Below are 23,246 nucleotides of genomic sequence, written 5' to 3'. Positions count from 1 at the left end.
AACTACTGGTGAAGCAAAGAGACACACACACTGGCTGTTCCAGAAGAGAGGCTCTGCAGAAGAGAAAGCTCTTTATATTGAGTATGAACTTGTCTCGACAGAACTCACTGAGAAAGTGATCAGAGCCACTGTGTAAAGAGGTGAAAAAAATGCTTATACAAAAATAATAAAAGGAGAAAGAAAACAGAGAGACAGTTCACATCTTTTTTCCAACAGATATGCACAGGATAAAAATATTGCACATTTCTTTTCCAACTTTTGCATTTATATTCTGTAATTCCCATTAAGAGTAAAACATAGACTGGTACAGATAACTGCTCTGAAGGAATGGATGCACAGAATACTTAAGACCTGCATATAGACTCTCCACTTTTGCATGTAAGAAAACTCCCCTTTTCTAGCAATTCTGTCCATACTCCAGTGCCAGGAATCAGAATTCGAAGCAAGCTGGCAAAAGGGAAACAATCCAAATCCTGTTGGTTCATGAGCCCCTGCCTCTGAGAGAAGCAACAAGCTGGGTCAGGGAAGTCTTGCAGACCCAGCCATGACTGTTGAAAAACCAAAGGTGCATCTTTATCAACACAGTAGAAAAATTCCTCTGATTTCAGCAAAGCATGGTTTCACCTAACAGTTATTTTGCATGTAATGTGGAAAACATTCTTCTTCTCAAACCTCACAAATAACCCCACAGAATTTAATGTGGCTACCTACCCTTGTTGAAATAACAATTTCAGTCCATACAAATGTGCAGAAGTAGACAGTAGACATCAAAATTCTGTCTAACATCACAGACTAACAATTAGCTGTAAACTAAATCACTGAGAAGGTAATAGACGAAGATCAGTTATGAAGGTTATTTACACTTACAACCACCATGCCACAGGTTTATGCACCTTATTCATTAAATAAGCTACATCCTACCATGTCAGCATACCCCAACAAGCCTAAAGTGACTTGCAGACTGAGCTAAGTAAGGTCACACACTAGCTGCATATGGCACCACAGTCTGCAACTAGTGCAGCTGTGCTGAGCACTTGAGCAAGCCTGAGCTTGAAATAAACCAACAGATTTTTGCCCCTCAGGGCAATTTTCACAAGATAATTAACACAGAAAGCTGAGAAATAAAAATTGTATACACTTCAACAAATAATAACTTACCTGTTTTGAAAATCCAGCAGTTCATTGTTAATTTTTTCAATATTTAAATCATTCCAAAGCATTTCATTGTATCCATCGATATTAGAAGTAACTGAATTATAAAGACTGTAAAGTTTCTGAAGCAATGAAAGCTCACGTTTAATTTTGTGCAGTTCAGGATACTCTGTTTCAAAATTTAAAAGAAGAAATTTGTGAATGTTAATTAGGTACAACTGTATTCATGAACATAAAAATCCATGTATTTCTAAAATTGGTATTTAATAAATGTCTGAAATCAGGCTTGCAGTCTTTTAGATAGTGTCTAGTAAGACAAACTTTTCCAGTTACATTACATAAGAACATCTGGTTTTGATGTGCAGTAATTGTTTATATTGCTGAGTTTTTTGTAAATATTCTTCTATAACAGTAGATGTAATCTTATAAGTGAGGTGCTGTACCTATCTCTGTCAGGAAGATAATGTTGAAAAAGTAGTTGAAATGGCAAAGGAACACACTATAGTTTTATACAAGAACTAAAATATCCCCCATCTCAATTTGCATTATTTACTTAAGAGGCAGAAGTTGGGGATGGGGGTTGTGCTTTCAAAATAAAAATATAGAATATGTTACACAATAAAAGTATTTCAAATTGACCTCCTTAACGGAAATGTTTTGTTTCATTTCTCTCATATCTTTGTGAATTCCTAGTTGAATATATCGTGATTATTGCATATGTCTTCAGACAGGAAAATACACTGAATTTAGTATGTACAAATTAAAGTGCTTGTCATACATTCTGCTGTAACTTTAATTCACACCATGGTCTTCCAAACTTGAAGTGTGTCTGACTAGGAGACATAAGGATATTACAGATCAGTTGCACAGCCCAAGGGAATTCATTATATATCTGGAGCAAGGACAACTTGAGTACCTTGGCAACATATTTCCCAAATTTGGAGATGGAAGAATACAGACAGGAGATGTGCTTAGCTCTGAACAGAAAAAGCAAGAGAGCTAAGCAGCTGGACCCTGAGATACACAGAACAGTGCAATATTTTTCCACCTGATGTTTATGTATATGCAGAGTGAGAGCCAGTTTCACACGGCTGCTTTTCATAGGAAAGACAATAATAATTTACTGCAAGGAATTTTTCTACAATGAATCCAGCACTGAATACATTTTGCAGGACCCACAAGAAAAATTTAACAGCCTAGGACCAGGTATCCATATCCCTTGAGAAACTACCTGTGATAGGAAGACCAAATAATTCTTCCCCACCAGAAAGAGAGATATACTTCCTCCATAGTTCATCAAATTTGGCTTGAAAGATCTGTAATCTGTCACTTGCTTCATGGGGAGGAACATTCTCTTCACCGGGGCCCCTGTGAAAAACAAAACAAATTCAGCGCAAGTATCAACCATACAGGCTTCACAAAGAAGCACAACAGAACCCAGACCTTACTTACTGAACAGTATTTAATATTTGCTAATATTTTTTCTATAAATTTTCACAAAAGACGCTAAAAGAGAAAATGCAAAGTATATTCAGTGTCCCAACATTACATATCGAGTAGTCCCTGAAAGAAAGCCCAATTTATTTTCTAATAATAAAATTCATCTGGGTTACCATACATATTACAAACAGCTAGAAAGATCTACAAATGTTTTGTCTTTGTTATTTTCCTTTTCTTCTGTAAAATACATTTTAATGATTATTTTCATTTATATTCTCTAAAAGGGAAAGACACCAGGTATATAATTCAGGGGTGAAAACTGTGGTAGTTGGTACTAGAACTATAATTAAGCTCTCGGAAAAATAACAGCAAAATATGATTTTGCCCTAATGAGTACATCCTAGCTGGAGGATTGGGTGTAATCCCCAGCCCTCACACCTGGGACAACTTCTTGGCTGCATCATAATCTTTTGGGATGAGAACTGTAAGTATGTCAAGTTCTGTTGTACCATGGTTGTTTCTAGAAAGAAATACAGGCACATGGGCATCAGAGAGCACTGCAGGCTGGCTGCTTGGCAATGAAAATGGAACCAGGAGATGAAAGCAGTAACATGGTCAGCAGAGGCAGTCAGGGCCTGGTCCCATAGCACCTGAGCAAGGAGAGCAAGGGGTTGGTAGTCAGGTTCAAATGAGAGTCCAGATCTTTAGACAAGTCCACAATAATTATTGTGACCAGGTCAAGCAAGGAAGGCGAGTCAGCAAGTCAGGGTCAGGAGCAGGTCTAGTGAAAGTAACCAGGATGATACACAGTCCAGTGGTTACCAGGTTGTTCTGAGATCAGGCTGAGAAGTGAGTCGGTGCATTGGGATTCAGGTTCAGCTCAGTAGGGTCCATGGCCAGGCACAGGCATGGCTGTGACAGAGCTGGAGCTGTAGGTCAGGGGGCCGAGCGGTGAAGTCACCGCTTAAAAGCAAATCCCACAGGAAGGAGTGTCAGCCTTCCTGAGGCCTCCCAGCAGAACTGCGTGGGAGTGCTCTGTCACCAAGGAAGGGGGAAGCCTTCAGATGCACTAGCTCTAAGTTGACCCTGAGCCCAGGCAGCTGAACCTCTGGGAGGGGGGATGCTCTCAGGGTCCCTACAACTGGTGGCAGCCACAGGGTGTTTCCATTAATTCCTCTGGACAACTCCCAGAGCAGAACTGCAGGCAGCACTATCCATGCATCCACACTGGCAACTTGGTGCTCTAGCAGGTTGTTTTTAGGTGCACATTTACCTTTTGTCTATAGCTGGAATCTTGAAGCGTGCACTCAAATGCACTGCTAGTGTGCCTTCAAGAAGTTTCATTCCTGGTGAAGCCAAGGTTGAAGCCTAACACGCAGTTACCATTTGGACCACCCTGCCTGTAACACCAATGCAAAAGCACCTGCCCTAGGAGAAGAATATATTCTCCAAGGCCCTCCAGGAGTGTGTGCTCTATGCGTGCACTGAATTCTGTTCATAATAGCAAGGCAGTCAGTCTGCAGAGGCTGTGCATAAAGCTGCTTCACACTGCTATAGGTGTGCAGTGCATGCCTAGGGTCAGCTGCTGACGTGAACTTCGTTGCCAAAAAACACACACTGTGCATGTATTGTCCTAGAACCATAACAGATCACAGAAGCCAAATTCTGGTCTTTCCCTCTTTGCTGCTAATGTAGAAGTGTCCAATGAAGCACACATACCCCACAATTTAAATAAAAAAATGCCAAAGTAAGCTTAGAAGTAAGACTGAGTAAGACTCAGTGAACTTAGAAACACGCAGAACTGGAATCTCCATTCACATCCAAGGCATTACTTATATACTTAATATTAAATATCTGCTTAAGTGCTTTGTTGAGTTTAGAACTCCCAAAAAACTTTCAATTTGGATCTGGATTGAGAATTTTATTATTTTTTTCCCCAACCTATTAACTCTTCTGGAACTTCACCGACTCCATCATTGAAATTATGGGAATGAATCTGTGACAGTAAGAGTATCTGCCCGTCTTATATTATTCTGAAATTAGGCTTTTTTTATCAGCTGTCATATATACATTGAGGCTGTGCTGTGTTTATTTTCTGAAGGCCTTTCGATACACCATTTTTGAACAACCACTAATGAAGCATAACCGTATCGCATTACAGGTTACCTACTTTTCATTATAATCTTTGTAAAATTCTGCAGTATCAGTCTGGAATTTTTGAACAGCACTCAGTAAATCTGTTTTCATGTCTGGCTGTACCTTCAGCAGCAAATCCTCAACGTGCAGTGCCTATATGCAGACAAAGAGGAAAAACAACCATAAAAGAGGCAGGAAAAAAAGCACAGAGTTTTAAATAATAAAATAGTTTTGTTCTAGCATTTCAACATCAAAAAGGCTGACAATAACTTTGCTATATATATAATTTGAGAAATAATACAGCTATGATACCTGTGTGTTTAGGTTCTTCCAGGCATAAGCCAATCCATCAACTCTTTCTGTATTTCCGTCTTGAAAGAACAGGTTGTATTTATGAAGCACAGAATAAGATTCTTCTATAGGTCCAACTGTCATGTCAATTTTAATCTCATTCTCTCGAATTTCCTTTAGTGCTTCCATTGCTCCCCGTACATCGTCAAGGTCATGGATAGGTCTGCTTAATCTCTTGCTCACGTTTTCAATGAATGAATAAATTTCATCCATGTCTGTGGCAGACTTCTTATTCAAAGCTAATCCAAATGTTCTTTGTCTTGAGCGGCATTCCTGAATTAAGGCTATTTTCAACGACTCTGTCGCAATATCCACTGATTCCAGTACACAGTGATTTGGCAGTTCTCTGATTTGCATTTCTAATTGCTAAGACAAACACAAATGTTCAGCTTTTAATTTCACTACAATTTCTTTGAACACTTCATTTTTATTAAAGATATAATACTTACAGAAAAATATCCGATTTGAGCTTGGAATTCAGCCATTGTTGGTTTAGTATCTATAAATTCCCTCACTTTTTCCTCTGGATCCTATATAAAAGAAGTTTATTTTAATTATTATTTAGCATAGGTATTACAATAACCTACGGGGGACCCAGCTGCCTGTTCTACTGTGCAAACACAAATGATCCCTCTCTAAAAGAGCTTAAGATATAAGCATTAGGATCAAATTGTTTCACTTGAACTGCTTTTCCTGACTCTTACTCTTTGTACAGTACTCTTTAAAGCACTTGAAATCTATCTGTAACTCAAAAACTGACACAGATCAGGATATCCTGTATCCATCCAAATATTACTACAAAATTTACAACGTAGCTGCTCAAACTTTGCTGGAAATATTTCCTTCCCAGTCTCCCTTCTGTTTGCAAACCCCCAAAAGCAGCTCACATCCTCTAAGAGGTATTTAAATGGTATTGATTGTACTCAGCCATCTTCACTCTTCCTGAAACAGTGTATTTAACTGCAGTTTCTAGCTACAAATGGACTGGCCATTTGAAGGAAGCACAGTTTGGCAGGGAAGGATGGATCTGAGGGAAGAGGGGGCATTTAGCTTGTTGAAGCTTGTTTAAAGGGAACAGAGCACTGAGCATCCTTCCTCTTCATAGGCAGGCCAGTCTCTGCAGAGGTGAGAACTTCAGTGTCACCAGCTCAATAAACGTGTTAGATTCTCGGTTCAGTTACAGACAAATGATCTTTACCCAGCTCAATGACGTTCATCTACAGTCTGCACTGTGAGGTCCCTGAGAATCTGTTATGGCTTCTCTGGCCAATAATGAGTTACCAGTGACAGTTCCCAATGGTCCTACAGAAATTATAAAGATGGGGGGAAATGGTGCCAAATCCTAAGGAATTTTAAGGTTAAGGAGCAGATTAATTGACTATTTTAGAAGATTTTAGTAGAAAGGAAACATTATCATGCTACTTCATCATCCAATCTGATTGTGCCCTGTCTGGGTGAAGTGATGTACCATCAATACGTGGTTAGCTCACACAATATCTCCAAAAACTGAGGTAACTAAGCATTAAGATTTGGAACCCCAGAAGCCATGAAGGGGTGAAAATTCCATGTCTTAGCCTGAACTTCAACTGCAAAAGAGTCAGCTGTGGGAATGTGGCCACCTATGAGTTGGTTTAAGAAGGGGAAGTTAAAAAAAGTGAGCAGTTACAAAGGTAAGATTGATCCGGTTTTGGCTGCTTGTTTCTCAGCCTGGCTAAAGCACCTCTGATAGGTAAGACCAACAGTTGTCCATCCACACAGAGCTGAATTTCACTAGTCAGAATGTACACAAGGTTTTATTTCATGAAATAGCTCCCGCCAAAACACTCCTCAGAGCTTTACCATTTATGTGACTGGACCTGCTTCTTAACGAAGACAACTCCATCAGTCCAGATTCTCTTCTGCTTTGGAATCCTTATTACTGGAAAGCTTTCCTAGATTTAGTTTATCATTTTTGTGAAGAAATAGAAAAGCTGCTTTCAGCAGTGGTTGCTGAAGAAGAACTAGTCAGTTTAATATTCAGGAACAGTTTTGTGGCCTGCAATTTCTCAAATTCTGCTAAATGATTCTTTTTTATAAACTATGCAGGCAAGATGCTGTGAAAATGATGCATAAGTGTATGAGACCATAAGCTATTTTATGGTCCCAACATACTTTTTGTTCTTCTGCTTTCTTTTTTAAATGGTTTAATTGGTAAAGAATGACAAGTTCTGGTCAACACAAGAGGAGACAGAAGGAGGTGCTATTGGTATATGGATTCTACTATGAAACCAATGCTTCCTACTGAGCACACAGTCTCCTTATGCAACCCAAAACAGTTTATTTAGAAGATTTCACAATACCGCAACATATTATATTGAATATGTATTTAACCTTGTTCCAGATGCCTGAAAATTCGGAAAAGCTGTTCAGAAGATCCAACGCTTCAGTTTTGAGAGATAAAATAATTGTATTTAGTTGGATCACCACTTTGTTTACATCCTTGTGCTCGATGATCTGTTTGTCTAAAGGTTTCAGTGCCACCATCCTGGTGAGTTTGCTCTCATCACCTAGCTCTACAGCAACAGCTTGTTCAATCTGGCATAAATTAAACAAGAAAAAAAAATATGTCCAGTAGTTTTATATATTTTTTACATTATAGAACGTCTAATAATGCACACACAATAAGTGCTTCTAAGAACAGATAGAAAGTGCACAGAAAGCATCCACAAGGAGACTCCCTGTTATTAGCTCCGGATCTTACAGAACTATAGTTCTAGTGTTAAAGCTGATGTTATAAAAAATTGCCATGTGGAGCTCTGTATTAACCACCTCTGACATCTGTCAAATATGTGTCATATAAAAGTACAACTGTGCTGTTTTCTACTCCTACACAACTGCTCAGGTCTTCCTGCTTTCTTTAGCATAGAATTACAATTTATACCTATTCTTGGCCAAAAAAGGTCCTGTAGGTGGCGGGGGGTTGGCTGCTTGGAAATAAGCAAATAATTATGCTTGAGGAAACTGAATTTGACCCACTCCCTCCTAGTTTATTGGTTTTATTATTTATTTGCAGGACTTGAATGGTTTTTTTCATTGAAATGAGCTGATCTGTTTTTCATGTCAGTTCGACAAAATAGGAAGATACTTTTACAAAGACACTTTTCAGCACAGATCTACATAGATCTGTATTTCATTACCAGAGGAGAGAATTAAGGCCATCTGATTACCATTTCTGTGCACTTCTGTTACCTTAACAAATTTCAGTTTCTATTTATACTTCAGATCTCCCCCAGGTTTTAGTGTTCATTTTAATGCCAGTTAAAATATTTATATTGTATTTACTGTAGCATTATAGGTGCTGTATGCAGCCTGAAAGTTTAACTTAAAGTACAGTTTTTGCCTGGGAAGAGTGATAATAATTCATACTCAGCTAGCAGTACCCATGGATAATGTCAGTTTTCACACATTATCCACGTTATCTTCATCATACTTGAACAGTATATTTAAAAGATTTTTTTAAAGCAAATTTTGATTTTATTATTAGAAACCACCAAACATAAGGTTTATGAATTATTACTCTTATGTTCAATTACTTGGTATAGAGATTAAAAACTAGGCTTTCACTTAACAGGAAGATTCACCAGATTACAAGTCAAAGTATTGGTACAGAACATATTCTTATGAGATTAAAAAACGTTAACCAAAATACTAACATTTTTAAATAATCAAAACAAAATACTCACCTGCTGCTGTTTATGATGTAAGTAAGCAAATTTCCACAGGGGGATATCCTTGGCTATTGATAATATGATATTTACTGCTTTGTTTACAGCACTCTGAAAAGAGCAAAACATTCACCTCGAGCACACAGAGAGATTACGACAAATTGGGGGGGATCCTCCAAACAATACCAAAATGTAAAAATTATACCTCTGTCTTGAACAGGAAATACTCTAATAAGCATGAAGTAGGATCACCCAAAATACATTTTGTAAGGGGAAAAAGTACTCCATAAAGCGTTATCACAGTCCTTCTACGTTTATGTGGTTTTCAAACAAGAACATGAGACCTTTATGAGCAGTAATCATGAATCACTGGGGATCATAACTTAATTACAGTACTATTTCCCCTTAAACTGGTTATAAACATAGTTATTTATTATTATTAATAATAGTTTTCACATTCATATCAGAATGCCTGAACACATTTGTCTGAATTTGTGATGGTATATTCTATAATTTATATAGGCAGCTATATAAAGTATTATATAACTTCTTCTATCTGTAGTATTTTAAAATTACACTTTGTGATCTGATTCCTTACTGATGCCACCATGAAGGCTGCAAATGAAATCCGAGAAAGAATTCAGCTACTGATTTTGACAGTGACAATGCTAAATAAAAAGTCCACAAAGCAACACCACAACTAACACTTTGTGAATAATTTCAGACATCATAGGAGATTGTAAGTATATGTGTAAGAATTTTGCTGAATTACTATAAATTTAAATGAGTGTTCAAATTTTTTCACAGTTTAGGGCCTCAGGCTGGTAATATTTTTCTTTACATTTCATTACTGCAAAATGCTGATTTATGAATGATACTTTAAACTGATAATATCATTTTATATTCTGAAAGAGTTTAAGGAGACCAGGAAGTCAAATCAGGCTGTATCAATGACATTCATTTTTATTTTTGCATTCACTTTGAAACGTTTGCCTCTAAGTAGAGGTTTGTGAACATGAGTTACTGAGCTTTTAGGAAAATAGTTCCTTCTGCTGACTTTCATAACAAACCTGATTGGTGGCTTCATGTTCGTAGCACCTAGTGATGTCACGAACTCAAGTGACTTTTAATCTTTTTTCCTTTTCTTTTAGTTCTTATACCAGACTAAATTTGCACGTTTTTTAAAACAATGCATTTATAAATGTTTTACTATAAGTGACTGAGATGTGCAATTATTTTGTTACCTGAATATCTTCAAGACTTGGTCTCAAGACAACATTTGGAATAGCCAGTTGAATTTCAGCTTTGAACAAAGGAACCCTCTGTGTCTCTACAAACTTGGTCATCTGATACCTAGTGTCAACAACATGTAATCGATGTCTTAAGGACTCTAAAGAAATCTTCGTGCCTAAACAAATATAATATTTAAGTGAGGTTATATTCTTTTTTACCACAATAAGCTTGGGAAAAAAAACTTAAAGTGATATTACAAAATTAAACATATCTGAAAAAGACAGACTCACATCTGACTAAAGAGTCAGTATTCTTCTGACAAAGCTGTCCCATCAGATTATAGTAACCACAGGACAGGCATTCTTGGCAGCGTGTTTTCTGTTTCATGTCGAGATGTGTACAGGCATATGAATCCTGAAGAGTTAAAGGGAAATTCTTAGGAAAATAACCACATTATCCAGCATGTAAGCAAAATATCAAGTATCTGACTAGGTTATAAAAGGTTACTTTTTACACTCTAGAAGTCTTACCTCCGGACTTCTTCCAGCATCTCCTTTCAGCCTGTGCTTAAGAATATCCACCAGTTCATACACAGAGAATTCCACTTGCTGACTCTGTCTACAAAAACAACCTTACAGTCACCCACAGGGAATCAAACATAATGAACACCCTTCTTTATTTTCCAGGCACACACCCCCAGTCCTACTGCACTGTGAAGAATTATATGCGCAGGGAAATACCCTTATACTTTTCAGTTTGTTCCAATTGCTTGGGGACACAGAGAATGTAAGACATTAAGATATGCAGACTATTAAGAAACCCATTTGTCAGACTCTCTTATATCTGATTCAACTGGACTTCATAATAATTAAAGAAAAGAAAAGTTATTTTCCAGCTATAGTTAATAAAACAGGCTTATCATGATGATTCAGCAAGATAATCTGTGAAATCAGAATTAGTTAAAAAAAATAAAAAAATAAATAGAATGTATCTTATTTTGCACAATGAGCATAGACATCATTTTGGAGAACTGAACAACTGTTCTGCTATAACCTGGAAAATAAGCATAGGCAAAAAAAATTGCAGCACTGGGAGAATGGGAAGTCTTGCATTAGCTAGCTAGCATTAAGAATCAAACAATTAACACAGGGATGAGATTTTAAGTCTTATCCATCTTCATTTTTCTTGCCACTGATTAGAATGCCATAAGAAGAAAAATATGAAATGCTAAACACTACGCATGCAATTTTACATCTGCTGTATTCAAGATACTTGGGAGTTTCTCCCCTGCACCCTGAGACTATCATTTTGCTTTAGACTAGCAGTCTGTTAAAATAAAATTTTAAAAGTAAACTCTCTATGCATATAAAAGTAATACATAAATAATCCCTCCCCAATATGGCCTTGAAATCTCTGCAATTAGCAAACCTACTGAGACAGTTTGTGAGCAGTAGAGACAGCAAGCTTTTCTGTTTGTTCCAGAAAAGACAATACATCTATAGGTTCATCTTCTGGCAAAATTATCAGGGCAGTGTTTGACATATCCTCCAGAATTCTTTCAATTCTACATTCCAGGGTATCAGCTGCTTCTTTGACTACGTAGTCCAGCTCCCTCAGGGTACTATAAACATTCTTAATAACTAAGCAAGGAAACAAAATTAAAACAAATCATGCAAAATACAGACCTCTTAAATCTCATCTCCCCTTCCCCTTCCCCCTCCCTCCAGGTATTACAATAAGATGAGGATTTGATGGCAATGAAATATGCAATTAAGGCCTGAAATAGAAACATGATGGACTTGCTCTATTTTGGAGTCTTTAAATGAAAACATTTTATAATAAATAGTACACTAGCCTTCAAAATATCTCTTCTTTTTTGTATTAAAGAGCATTGTAATGAAAAGGATCAACAAAATACAATGGAAAACAGAAAGGATACAACTGTCCAAAAATTATTTTGGTCCTCCTACATACCTCCACAGTAAAATCCAGTACTTTTATAGTAGTAATTAACTTATAAATTCAATGGCTAAAATTCCCCCAGCCAAGATTACATACTGGTTGAACCAGTAGATGTCTTCTTTCATGCATATGACCTAACTTACTTTGGAAAGAGATAAACTGAGTGCTTTAACAGATCTGTTTATTAAACTAGGTAAAAATGACTGTTTCTGAATAGACTGGATAAATTCTTTCCCTGTCCTTCATACTTGTCATTGCAAAGAAGAAAGAAATATGTCACCTGACACCCTTTGTCTTTGCATTTGTTATTACCAGACAGTATCATTTGAATCACCAATGCTCTTTCTTACTGTTTGTAGAAAGAAATCACTCTGATATCTGAGGCACAGCAGTGTGATAGTGGTGTCCAACTGCTGATGCTTTCAGTGGAAAACATAATTTATTCCTGTTAGGAAGTTAATGATGGAGCTTTTCTTTTTTATTGACTAAAGCAGACAAATAATTCAACCAATTCCTCAGCTTTTTTTTTTTTAATATATAAATTAGTTAGTCCTAAATCCATTTTTTCACCTTGTCTCCTGAGTTTTAGTCTAGAAGGCAACATGGGCCTCCATACATCTACATATTAGATGGAAATAAGGCACTTAAGACATTAGGCTCATGCATAGTAAATTCAGCACATCACTGGCAGGTCAGAGTTATCTTGTATACACTCAACCAATGGCTAATTTGTAAGTGTCCCGTGCATTCTGGGCACATTAGACATTGCACATCTTCAAAAAGATATGATGCATACACTGAAGAAAAGCATTCCTTTCTAGGGGTGATTCCATTTCAGCTGCAACTGCAGGAAACAGGAGGTAGCCCAGATACTCTGGCTGCATAACCTCTATCTTTTCAAAAAGGCCAGTTTCCACCAGAGCAAATGCTGATCCAAAGAACCATTAAAACCTGAATTATAGCTATTCAGATACTTAACATAGTGCAGAAAGTACCTAAATGAATAAATACATAAATCATATTGTAAAGACTTTCCTTAGATGTGTTACTAAACTACGTAAACCAAATACAAAAATTCATTTTAGAGCTATAAAAGAAACATAAAAAACTACTTGCTGTTGGTTTTTTGTGCTCTGGTCAGGCAAAGGTGAAGTAAAGCCAAAAGGTGACCAGTGCCGCCTTAAGCACTGGTCAGAGCCCCATGCACCAGTGCCACATGGCAGAGTCAGAAACGAACAGCTGCACAAACCCATGCCCCATTTCACTTTCAGGTTTAGGCTGCATCTATTCCTGTTTATCTTGCTGCTTTTCATTTTGAAGAAGAAAAATGAAAGCCTAACATCAGTCTACCTCAGCTGAAAACTGATTTACAAGCATGTTTTCCCCTCATACAGATGGAGTGCTCTTCCTAAAACTGACAAGGAAACATCTGGCAGGTACTACCCAACAGCATCAACAGTTAACCACTTCTTCTCCTACTACATACATTTATTGATGTTTAAAGACATCCATGACAGCTGCATCAAGCCTGGAGTAAGGGCATCCTCAACTTGTCCTATGAATGGTTTCATCAGTGGTTTCAGCATAACAGGAATCCCGTTCAGACGCTCTTTGTAATTGATCAACAGATTCTGGAGTCTGCAAGACATGACCATGTTTAGAATGTGCTTAATTCAGATATTTGAAACATACAGAAGTTTAGACATGTTTTCTGTTAATAAGATTTGCAAGTTCTGACCCCATGTTAAAACTAAGAACTCTTCCCAGCTCTTCCTAGTTGAAACTAAGCCTCTTTCTCCCCACTAACAGCAGAACCAGACTGGGAAAATAAGTACCTCCAGCAACGTGACTGTGACCAATTTAGAGAAACTTTCTTCCAAGGAAAACTAATTAAAATTAAAAAAACCAGGAAATTAAAAACATGCTATTTTTGTTCCCTTCGTCCTGTCTCACAAGACACGGTATGAAATGGCACTGCTTATAAGAAAAGCAAGATCCAAACCACTTAGGACACCAAATCCAAAAGAAAAAGAAGCCAAATTCTGAATCAAGACTTACCAATATAGTTCCATGAAAATGGAGCTATTCAATGAAGCTGCATAAACAAGAATTAGAAGCGAATGCAACTCAGAAGTCAAAGATACAAAATGGGTTCCCTACAAGAACTGCTGCAAAAAAAAGTAATGGCTGTGTTCTGTGCCAGATTAAAACCATGACTTTAAACATCGTTACAAACTGTATACTAAGATAATCCATTTGCAATATACCCAGAACCATTTTTCCAGTGTTGCTTAAGCAAAAATCTAGTGTCTCCGAATATTCCTTCTTTGCCTGGGGAGTCGGTCTGAAGTCTTTTTTAGAATAGAAAGTAAGTTTGGATATTTTTTTATTGCAAACATTTCCTGTACTTTTTTGTTTCTCTTGGATGGCAAAAGTTGAGGCTGTTGCTTTTTAGAGGACTGTAGCACATAGAGTTTGCCTTGCACATTAGAAATTTTAGGTTAGTTTGTCCTAAAATACTCCACAGAAAATTAATGAAAAATGTCATATTATAAGAGTGAAAGACTGAAAGCTTTAACAGTAGAAAAAGGGAAGAGGGGTTGAATTCAAGTGTTTATGAAACTCTTTGAACTTTGCCCCTTTTTGTCCCCTTCCATTTAACAACTATCTAAAGAACACTCCTCACAAAGGATGACTTTTTTAAGACCTATCATCCTTGCTTAGAGAGTTAGAGAATTAGTAGTCAGCATCCCTGAGAATGGAAAGAACTCTTCCAGCACAGAATTGGGCTGTTACAAGAAGCAGAAAGAAACTATTGGGAGATATATGAGAGAGCATATTATAACATAGGTGATGTATTACCTATACAAATGTTTGGGTTGTGCCTTAATCAAGCGGTAAATTCTAGCTTGTTTTTCTAACAGAAAACAGCTTTTTATGTTACCTGTAATATTTTGGAGTGTAAACCCTATGTTATAGTGCATAGATGCCTTAGCAGTACCTACGACCCCCACTGACAGAGCAGCTCTTGCAGTAACAAAACAAAAGCATGTAGGTGTTTTCTAGCAATGAGATATTTGTGGAGATAGATAGGAACAACTGCATGTTACCAATATTACTATGGAAATGCAGGGGAAAGCAATTAAATTTCAATTTAACTCCATTAAAGAGAAAAGTTATAATAAATCAAAAGCACATGCAACAGACTCAAAGCCAGGGATTCCCATTTGCAGATGAAAAGCAAATCCAAAGTGTTCACTCACTCCATTTGATGTCTTTTAATCTGTTCTTCATCTGCACACAAGCCAAGGACCACATCTGGAACTTCAAAATGCATTTTTTTCAGGTATTTTGTTTCATAAAGTACTTCCAGGACCACTGGGTCCAAGTTTACAAGTAATTCCTTCATGTAGCAATACAAGGGGGGAAAAAAAAGAAATAGAAAATAAGGCAGTAGTTTGGTGGTTACATGTAGTGTGATATAACTGGAACATATAACAAGATGACTAGATGACTAGAGAAGATTTTTAAAATGGATACCCATGTTTCTACACAGATCTTCATCCTCCTCTACAAATATCTGGATTTTCCAAAGTATTAATCCACCAATATCTTACACTGATTTCAATTTCCTGTGACTCCTTCAGTGTGCCCTAATCACTTGGCTCCTGTGACTTCCAAAGTTTAATTCTAGTTCTGCAGCTACACTCTGTGGAAACTAATTTGCCTTTTCATCTAGTTCCTCCATCAGTAGACTAGGGAGAAATGTTGTGAAGGTTAATCTCTGTATACTTTTTGGGGCACTAAATGCTATTAAGATGCTAAATACATTTGAAAACTAGGCTCTAGTTGTCCATTATGGAATCATTAGTTCAGAAAATGCCACATTTTAACCATAATTTCTCTGCACTACAGCAGAAAAAATAATCTCTGAAGTAAGAATAGTAAGATTTTCTGTCTCAGCAAGCAGTTTTGAAAGCAAATTAATGAATGATTGCCATGTACTCACCACAGTGATGTTGACCACTACAGAAAAGACCATGATCTAATTAAAAATTTCTTCCTTGACTAAAATTTGGTTAACATAGAAAATAAAACATGAAACAATATCTAAAAGATGTAGATAAGTCAATAATAGATATGTATTTGCTGGGTACTGCCTCTTTCATGCCCTGAATGAGGCAGGAGCCTTACGAAGAAAAGACATGATGAAGTCCGTACCATAAATATATACAAAAAGGAAAAAAAATATACCAATTCAAGTAGTTCATTTTTTTAACCCTATTAAGATTATTTTAATGCTGTGCTTGCCTATCCATGATATGATTAAAGTAGCATATGTAATACTAACCAGTGCAATAGTAATACAAAGAATAAATCATATTTACCTTGGTTTCTGGGTGCCTGACAAGTAAGGAAGCACAGAGAGCATTTCTAGCCTGGTCAGCAAACCTGCACCAGGCTCTATGATAAATAAGTTGAAATTCCAAAAGAACTGCAGCCATTTTATTGTAGCTCTTAACAACCTTTTTCATTTCCAGTGTCTGCAAGTCAAGGGGGAAAAAAAAAAAAGCAAATACTACCATTTAAACAATTCGATGAGTCTACCATAGTAGAAATGCCCTCCACTAGACTTTTCCTCACCACCATTAGGAAAACAAAACAAATAGAAAGCTTTAAGTCATGTTATTTTAGAGATAAGGTAAGACACAGAAACATAGAAATATATCTAGGAAATCAATTATTAAGAAGTATTTAACTGCTCTAAACAACATAACTCTTTTTGTGATTTTTCCTCCCAGTCTTGCCTATAAAACAAAGTCTATACTATGACCTATACAAGGCATTGATGTCCCATTGAGAAAGCTATAAAATTATATTCTTTCATGAAGTGTGGCTAGTGTTTGAGGTTAAATATCTCAGTCCTCTTCATTACAGAGCATAGCAGACAGAAGGCTCTAAGGTTAGGTACATGGCCAACAGTGCTAGGATCAGGATTAACATGAGTGAAACCCCAGAAGGGACAAAAGCACTGGCCTAAGTCATCAGCTTAATGTCTCAAGGGAAGTAACTGTCCCGAGCTGCAGAATAATAATGCTGCAAAAAGGAATTAAAATCCTGGAGCAAACACTAACACCTCTCCTGTTGGATGAGCTTGAATACAAGTTGCTAGAAAGGTGAGCATAGAAGTATAAAAATAAATCGTGTCTGTTAATAACGTGCTTGAAAGATTAGCATAAATCCTCCTCTGCTAATTTCCAACCTTCAAAAGTGTGGGTTTCTTTTTAAGGAATGTCATTGGATGGTCAATTTTTCTGTATAACTGCTGAGCCCACATAATCTTCCCTGTTACCTAAAACACAGAAGATATGAGGTTATATTTCCATTAACTTAAAAACAGTCAAGAAGCAAAGTCCTTTTTCTCTCTCATTTATTTCATTCTTACTGGTGGTATATTACGTGGTATAGGTGGATTTTCTTTTTGCTTCTGGTAGAGTTTTCGAACAAACTCTAAGTCTTGGCTGTACTGCTGAAGGACCATGGTGTACTTCTCATTAAGATCAATATGATTTTCTCCTATTTGTTCAAGCTTCATCAAAAGTCCCAGCATCTGTTCAGTCTAAAAAGGAGGATGAAGCATTTACTCCAGAAGATGTTAATAGTTCAGAAAGTCATTGTTCATAAACTGGTTTTTTTTATTTAGAAGTTACATAAGTTTGCAAGTTGTTTTCTAAGAAACACAGAAAACTCAATCCAGACAAGTTAGTGAATTCTACTTCTGTATTTTGTCCCATTTAGAATTTATTTACCATAGTATAAACTAAGAAACTGCTACCACTTTAGTATACTGGGATACTTAATTTTTTTCTGACTCTCAAATCATCACTCTTTTTTTCTGCGAACAGTTGTGGTAGAACACCTACACCTTTACTCATGCTTCGTTAACATCTCATATCATGATCGGGGCCTGAACCAATGAACAGTACTGACATTAAGGTAACAGATGGCAGAAATTATTTCATTACTCCTGTCAGTCCAACAGGAATAACTTAGAAATGCACCAGGATGCATGGGGAACACCAGGATGAAGAAAGAAAATAAACTTCAAAAACATAGGGCTATAAAATCGGTAAGGAAAGACAGAACATAAAACTGGCACCAAGTAACATTGAACATTATCTTCCAGCACTTCTGCAAGTGACTTTTAGAACACTTGTAATAGGCTTGATGTCCTCCTACATTATCTCAGGCAGCCACCAGCACAGTACAGAACACTGGCAGTAATGAAGGAGTTCAGTGGGAGCTGTGGGTACTCAGCCTTTCTGAGCACCAGAACAAGGAGTTTGCATTTGTAAACTTACTTACAGTTACGGTCTTCTCAAACCAGGAATCCACAAATTCTTGTATGGACTCGTACAATGCTGCAATTTGGTTCTTAAATTCAAGGTAATCTTTTTCAAACTATAAAAGGGTAAAAGAAAAAAAAAAAATCATCTATAGTGTTGCTTTCATTTCATACAAAATTCTTTCCCTGAAGTTTTTTGCTTTATCTGCCCAGTACATGTGTTCAGCACTGAATTAAAGAGAAGAGAGAACAGGGACAACACCAGTAACAAAGGCATTTACATTCTAAGCAAAGCAAACAAAAAATAAGAAGTGTTAGATTATATGATTAAAGCCTCATCTTCATGAACACAAAGGAGCACAGAGGAACAAGGACAGACAGAGGAAATCTGATGACCTAATCAGAGCGAAGAGAGCACGCTCACCAGCTACTCCCAGCACTGCCGCAGGAGAGCGCTCAGCTCACTGTCCAGGTATGAAACCCATCAAGACGAGCAAACTGGCAGGCTCTCTAGAGCACCTTACAGACTAAGGGAGGTTATTGCCTAGGAGTTCAGGGACTCATTACAGTTTGCTAGGGGAGAGCATTTGGGGACTATACAAAATGTATTACAGGGGTTAGGGAAGAAGCAAAGGCAGGGATCAATGTGGTTTGTGGGAGGAACAAATGTGGAAAAATGGAGGCATGATGGGATAAAAGGAGTCGGTCACATGTGAACAGGTTGCTGGTCAGTACACTTGTCTGGCCATGGCCTGCACCTGATCAGCACGGTCTGTCTTGTCTTCTTACTTATCTCCACTTCTAACCATTTTGATGGGTGAAAGGGCTCTCTCTTCTGGGTGCATGCCTGTGTATGGGAGTCTACGTACCAGCAACAGGAGTGGAAGGGGCTTAAAGGCAGCTTATAAGAAAGATGAACAGAGACTTTTACCAAGGCCTGTGGTGAGAGGACAAGAGGTAATGGTTTTAAATCTGCCCAAAAGAGGATTGATTTAGATTGAACGTAAGGAAGACATTTTTTACACTGAGGGTGGTGAGACACTGGAACAGGTGGTCCAGAGAAATTGTGGATGCCTCATCCCTGGAAGTGTTCAAGGTCTGGTTGGATGCGGCTTTGAGCAACCTGATCTAGTTGAAGATGTCCCTGCCCATGGCAGGGGGTTTGGACTAGATAAGCTTTAAGGGTCCCTTCCAACCCAAACCATTCTATGGAGACCATGGGTTACTGGAGCCTCTACACCTGTAGAGTCAGCAACTGGAGAGACTGGAGTGTATTGAGGTCTAAGCATCAGCAACCAGGGTAGGAACCACGGATCATAGGAACTAGAAACACCGGAGCATGCGCATACTGGGTGGGCGGGTGTGTCACATATAATGGTCAGAGAATATCAAACCAGACTAAGCAGCTAACAGGACAGAAGCTTGGGAACCAAGTGTTGGAGCAGCCCTAAGTCTGGACTGGATATTAAAGAGACCAGAGTGGTTTAAGAGTTGGCTACCAGAGGGACCAGGAGGCCCAAGCCAGCTACCAGAGAGACGGTAGGGTCTGAAGGTCAGCTACTGAGAAGATTATAAGCCTGGACCAGCTACAAGAAAGAACTGTTTGCATGTGTGTGTCTCTGTGTGTCAGCAACCGGGACAGCAAGGGGATCCAGAGGTCGGGTAGAGGGTAGACATGCCTAAGACCAGTTACTGGAGGGACCCGTAGCGCATGTGTCTGTACTTGCGTGTGCGTATGTATAGGTCTGAGTACCAGCAACTGGAGTGGGGCTGTGGGCCTTGAGCGGGGGTTGTAAGTCCAGGAACTGGGGAGACCTGGGTATCCAGTGGCAGTTGTTGGGTAGACTGTGTAAGACCAGCTACTGGAGGGATCCATGTATATATATTTTCCACTAACAGGCTTTCCTCCTGCTCAGCCAGTGAGGGACAGGATGAGGCCATTAATACTGTTTGTAATTGTGTGATTGCTGTGTCTTCAGTTTGTTTTGAGCTGTGCAGCCAGACCTGTGTAATAAATGTATTGTGTGTGTGTGTGCATACATTCCCATTGGGAATTACACCTTCAGCCTCACAGCTCAGTGGACCTGGGGACATGGAACTGTTACAGCTTCGCCTCTATTGGGCTACCAAATTCGGCAGCTCCTAACCAGAAGTAGGGTATTTATCTGTAATAATTTGGGTGTTTATCTGTAATAATTTTTCTTAAAAGTCCAAAAGACTGAGGACCTATAAAAAGCGTTCAGTGCAAACTTCCTGTTGAAGACAGCACTCCACAAGCTTGGGAAAATAGTCCAGAATATACATTGCTCCAACCACTTAGGTGTAGAAAAGCCACACAATTTTTAAACACCTTCAAATTCCAGTTACCAGTAAATGTTCTCTTTCAGAAAAGAACCACACAGCAAGTATTACAGAAATGTAAGCCATCAGCCAGTTAGAAGAAAGCCAAAGGTACTCTAGACTGAAATGTTTAAAGGAAAGTTCCTGACAGTTGCAAGCTACAGTTCAGGAAGGCAGGACAGTAAGTCAACATTTCTAGCACTTCTATTGTGAGGCTATCAGTCCTGCAAAGGAAAAAAGCTACAGCTCAAAAAAAGCAGCTCAATTCCAGCATGTGCAGGATGTATTAAAACATGAGTCTGAAGCACCTGAAAAGCCACTTTAGTTTTTACCACCCTACCCAGCGCTGGGGGTGATATCATTCACTTCTCCCTCTAAAATGTTCATCTAAGTGCCTTTGCTACCTTTACTATAATACTGCCTTTACAATTCCACTAAGTATTTTCAGTAACACTGAGTAACTCTTACAACTAGATTAACTGTATTTAATGCATTGACCTGCCTGAATTAGTTTTCAGTCTGCAGTTCAAAATATATGCATCTCAAAACAACAAGTTTAGGAAAAATTGTTTGTATCATTACCTATCACACAAAACCTAGTTTATCAAAAATTAACAAAAACATTTGAAATAGCCAAATTTACCCAAACACTTTCATATTGTATTAAAAGATATGAAAGTAGTATTATTATTACAGTAAAATACTATATGCATTGTTATAAAATTCAATCTTCTTTGCATAAGTCCAGTGAAAAGCAGAGAATTAAGGGAGTGATTGCCAGACAAGTGCTGAATGGATATACCTCTTTTTTCCTGTGATCCAGAACATCATATTGTTTGGATTTGGTGTTTGTAGCAATGCTCTGGTAATGAGTAGTGATCTCTTCAATACCTTCTATTTTTATACACTGGAGCTCTAAAAGGTTTTCCATAACATTGCTCATGTCTGAAATCTTCTCCAGACGTTTACAGAATGTATCAAATTTTCCAAATATATAGTTTTCACTAACAATAAAAAAGCAGCAGAGGGATTGTTATGCAAATCTATTTGTAAAAGATTTAACCACATATATTTAGCCCACATATATTCTTCCAGAACTGCTACCAAGTTTCACATAAAAATATCTATGCTGTAATAATTACAAATCAAGTAAATACCATTTTAAAGTAATGGATATAAACCAGAAATGCTTAATCCTTATATATGTCAATTGAAAGCCTTTACCACATTTTACAGGAGTTACTCTTTTAAATAAGACATTTGCAGGAGATCAAAATTTGAATGTACAATACCAAGAAGTGCTCCACGCTTTAAGTGTCAATACAGGTAGAACTCCCCTTGGCATTGCGATAGGCAACCCAGCCCAAAGCTGATTAAATTTCGCTGAAGTCTTTTCACTTATATTCATGACTCAAATTTGTTGGGATTTCAGACCATACATGAACTTATGTATTAAATTAACACATGAATTCCCCTGAAGTCCCCTTGGACATCTGCTGAATAAACAAGTGACTAGCAAAAACCTGTCACTGGTTTATTCCTGAATTAAAAAAAAACTCTGCAAGGTCATGTTCTGATTATAATAAATACTACATTTTAATCGAGTATTTACCTTTTCTGCTAGCCAGCAGATATAATGACATCTCATTTACAAATTGTATAAATTAATATGATTCATTATGAGAGTGAATTATTTACCTGAAATCAAATTGCCTGTCACTTGGGTTTTCCTTTAGCTCCTCCCTAATTCTCTGAAAGGATGTTTGGTACTGTTCTTTGAGGGAAATGCATTGTTGTATCCTCTTTAGCAATTCTTGTCTGAGGGAAAAAGCACAGAAGGCAGAAAATCATCCTAAGGAGGTCTTCAAATGAGTATAAATAAAAAACAGAACATTTCAGTCAGATATGCAACTTTGCAAAATAAGAACACATAATTATACATTACCTGAAAAACATTCAAAATAAGAGGATTACATTACAGGGTTTTGTTTTGAATTTGTTATCTAGATTGGATATTTTTAAGTTTTATTGTCATCAACCCAGAACTTTCACAGCATAGTCCAGAAAGGACTTACATCAGGTAAACCCTGACTACTGAGTGCCTGCAGTTTGGCCATTTCTCATCTTCTGTAACCTGGGTATTGCTGATGGGTTTTTCTTCATTTGTTTCTTTGGTTTTTCTAAGCAGTCAAGACTGGAGAGGTATTTTTCCAGACTACAGTAAGCATGAGGTAAGTCTTGTTTCTTCACAAACACACACCGGGAAGACCTCAGTTCCTAAGGCCACAGATAGTTACATCTTACACACAGTTGTTCATTAACCCTGAGGTACTACTATACATGAGATATACAGATGAGGCATGGAAATTAGTCATAAGTCATTTACGCAAGACTGTTGCTCCACTTTGTCTTTGTCTTTCGTCTTCCAAAAGATCATCGGGAATTAAAATGATAGTCAAACTTTATACATTGAAACCACTAACTGGGACAGAGAGAAACTTTTGCAGCAGCAAATAAGTAAATGAGAAGAATGTCTCAAAAATAAATTCAGCTAGAATAAACAAAAAAATTTATTCTACTTT

General features: G+C 37.5%; 1 protein-coding gene across 1 annotated transcript in view; it reads right to left on the bottom strand.

Moving 5' to 3' along the window:
• The window catches only part of LOC309598479 (dynein axonemal heavy chain 5-like), a gene marked incomplete at both ends in the record, with an annotated part of 174,256 nt that overhangs the window by 130,026 nt on the left and 20,984 nt on the right, over positions 1–23,246 (bottom strand). Inside the window, 19 exons of the mRNA XM_082329118.1 lie at positions 1,159–1,321; positions 2,384–2,520; positions 4,763–4,881; positions 5,041–5,445; positions 5,529–5,609; positions 7,450–7,653; positions 8,802–8,894; positions 10,028–10,191; positions 10,307–10,430; positions 10,547–10,634; positions 11,449–11,656; positions 13,465–13,616; positions 15,242–15,381; positions 16,367–16,522; positions 17,242–17,331; positions 17,425–17,598; positions 18,345–18,440; positions 21,467–21,668; positions 22,363–22,482. Of these exons, the coding sequence (XP_082185244.1) occupies positions 1,159–1,321; positions 2,384–2,520; positions 4,763–4,881; positions 5,041–5,445; positions 5,529–5,609; positions 7,450–7,653; positions 8,802–8,894; positions 10,028–10,191; positions 10,307–10,430; positions 10,547–10,634; positions 11,449–11,656; positions 13,465–13,616; positions 15,242–15,381; positions 16,367–16,522; positions 17,242–17,331; positions 17,425–17,598; positions 18,345–18,440; positions 21,467–21,668; positions 22,363–22,482 (2,916 nt within the window). The remainder of the gene's footprint in view (positions 1–1,158; positions 1,322–2,383; positions 2,521–4,762; positions 4,882–5,040; positions 5,446–5,528; positions 5,610–7,449; positions 7,654–8,801; positions 8,895–10,027; positions 10,192–10,306; positions 10,431–10,546; positions 10,635–11,448; positions 11,657–13,464; positions 13,617–15,241; positions 15,382–16,366; positions 16,523–17,241; positions 17,332–17,424; positions 17,599–18,344; positions 18,441–21,466; positions 21,669–22,362; positions 22,483–23,246) is intronic.

This window comes from Platalea leucorodia, assembly GCF_965183815.1.
Source record: "Platalea leucorodia genome assembly, chromosome: 1".
NCBI classification, from domain to species: domain Eukaryota; kingdom Metazoa; phylum Chordata; class Aves; order Pelecaniformes; family Threskiornithidae; genus Platalea; species Platalea leucorodia.
The sequence above is the reverse complement of the archived record's forward strand: the minus strand, read 5'-3'. Positions and strand labels throughout refer to the sequence as shown.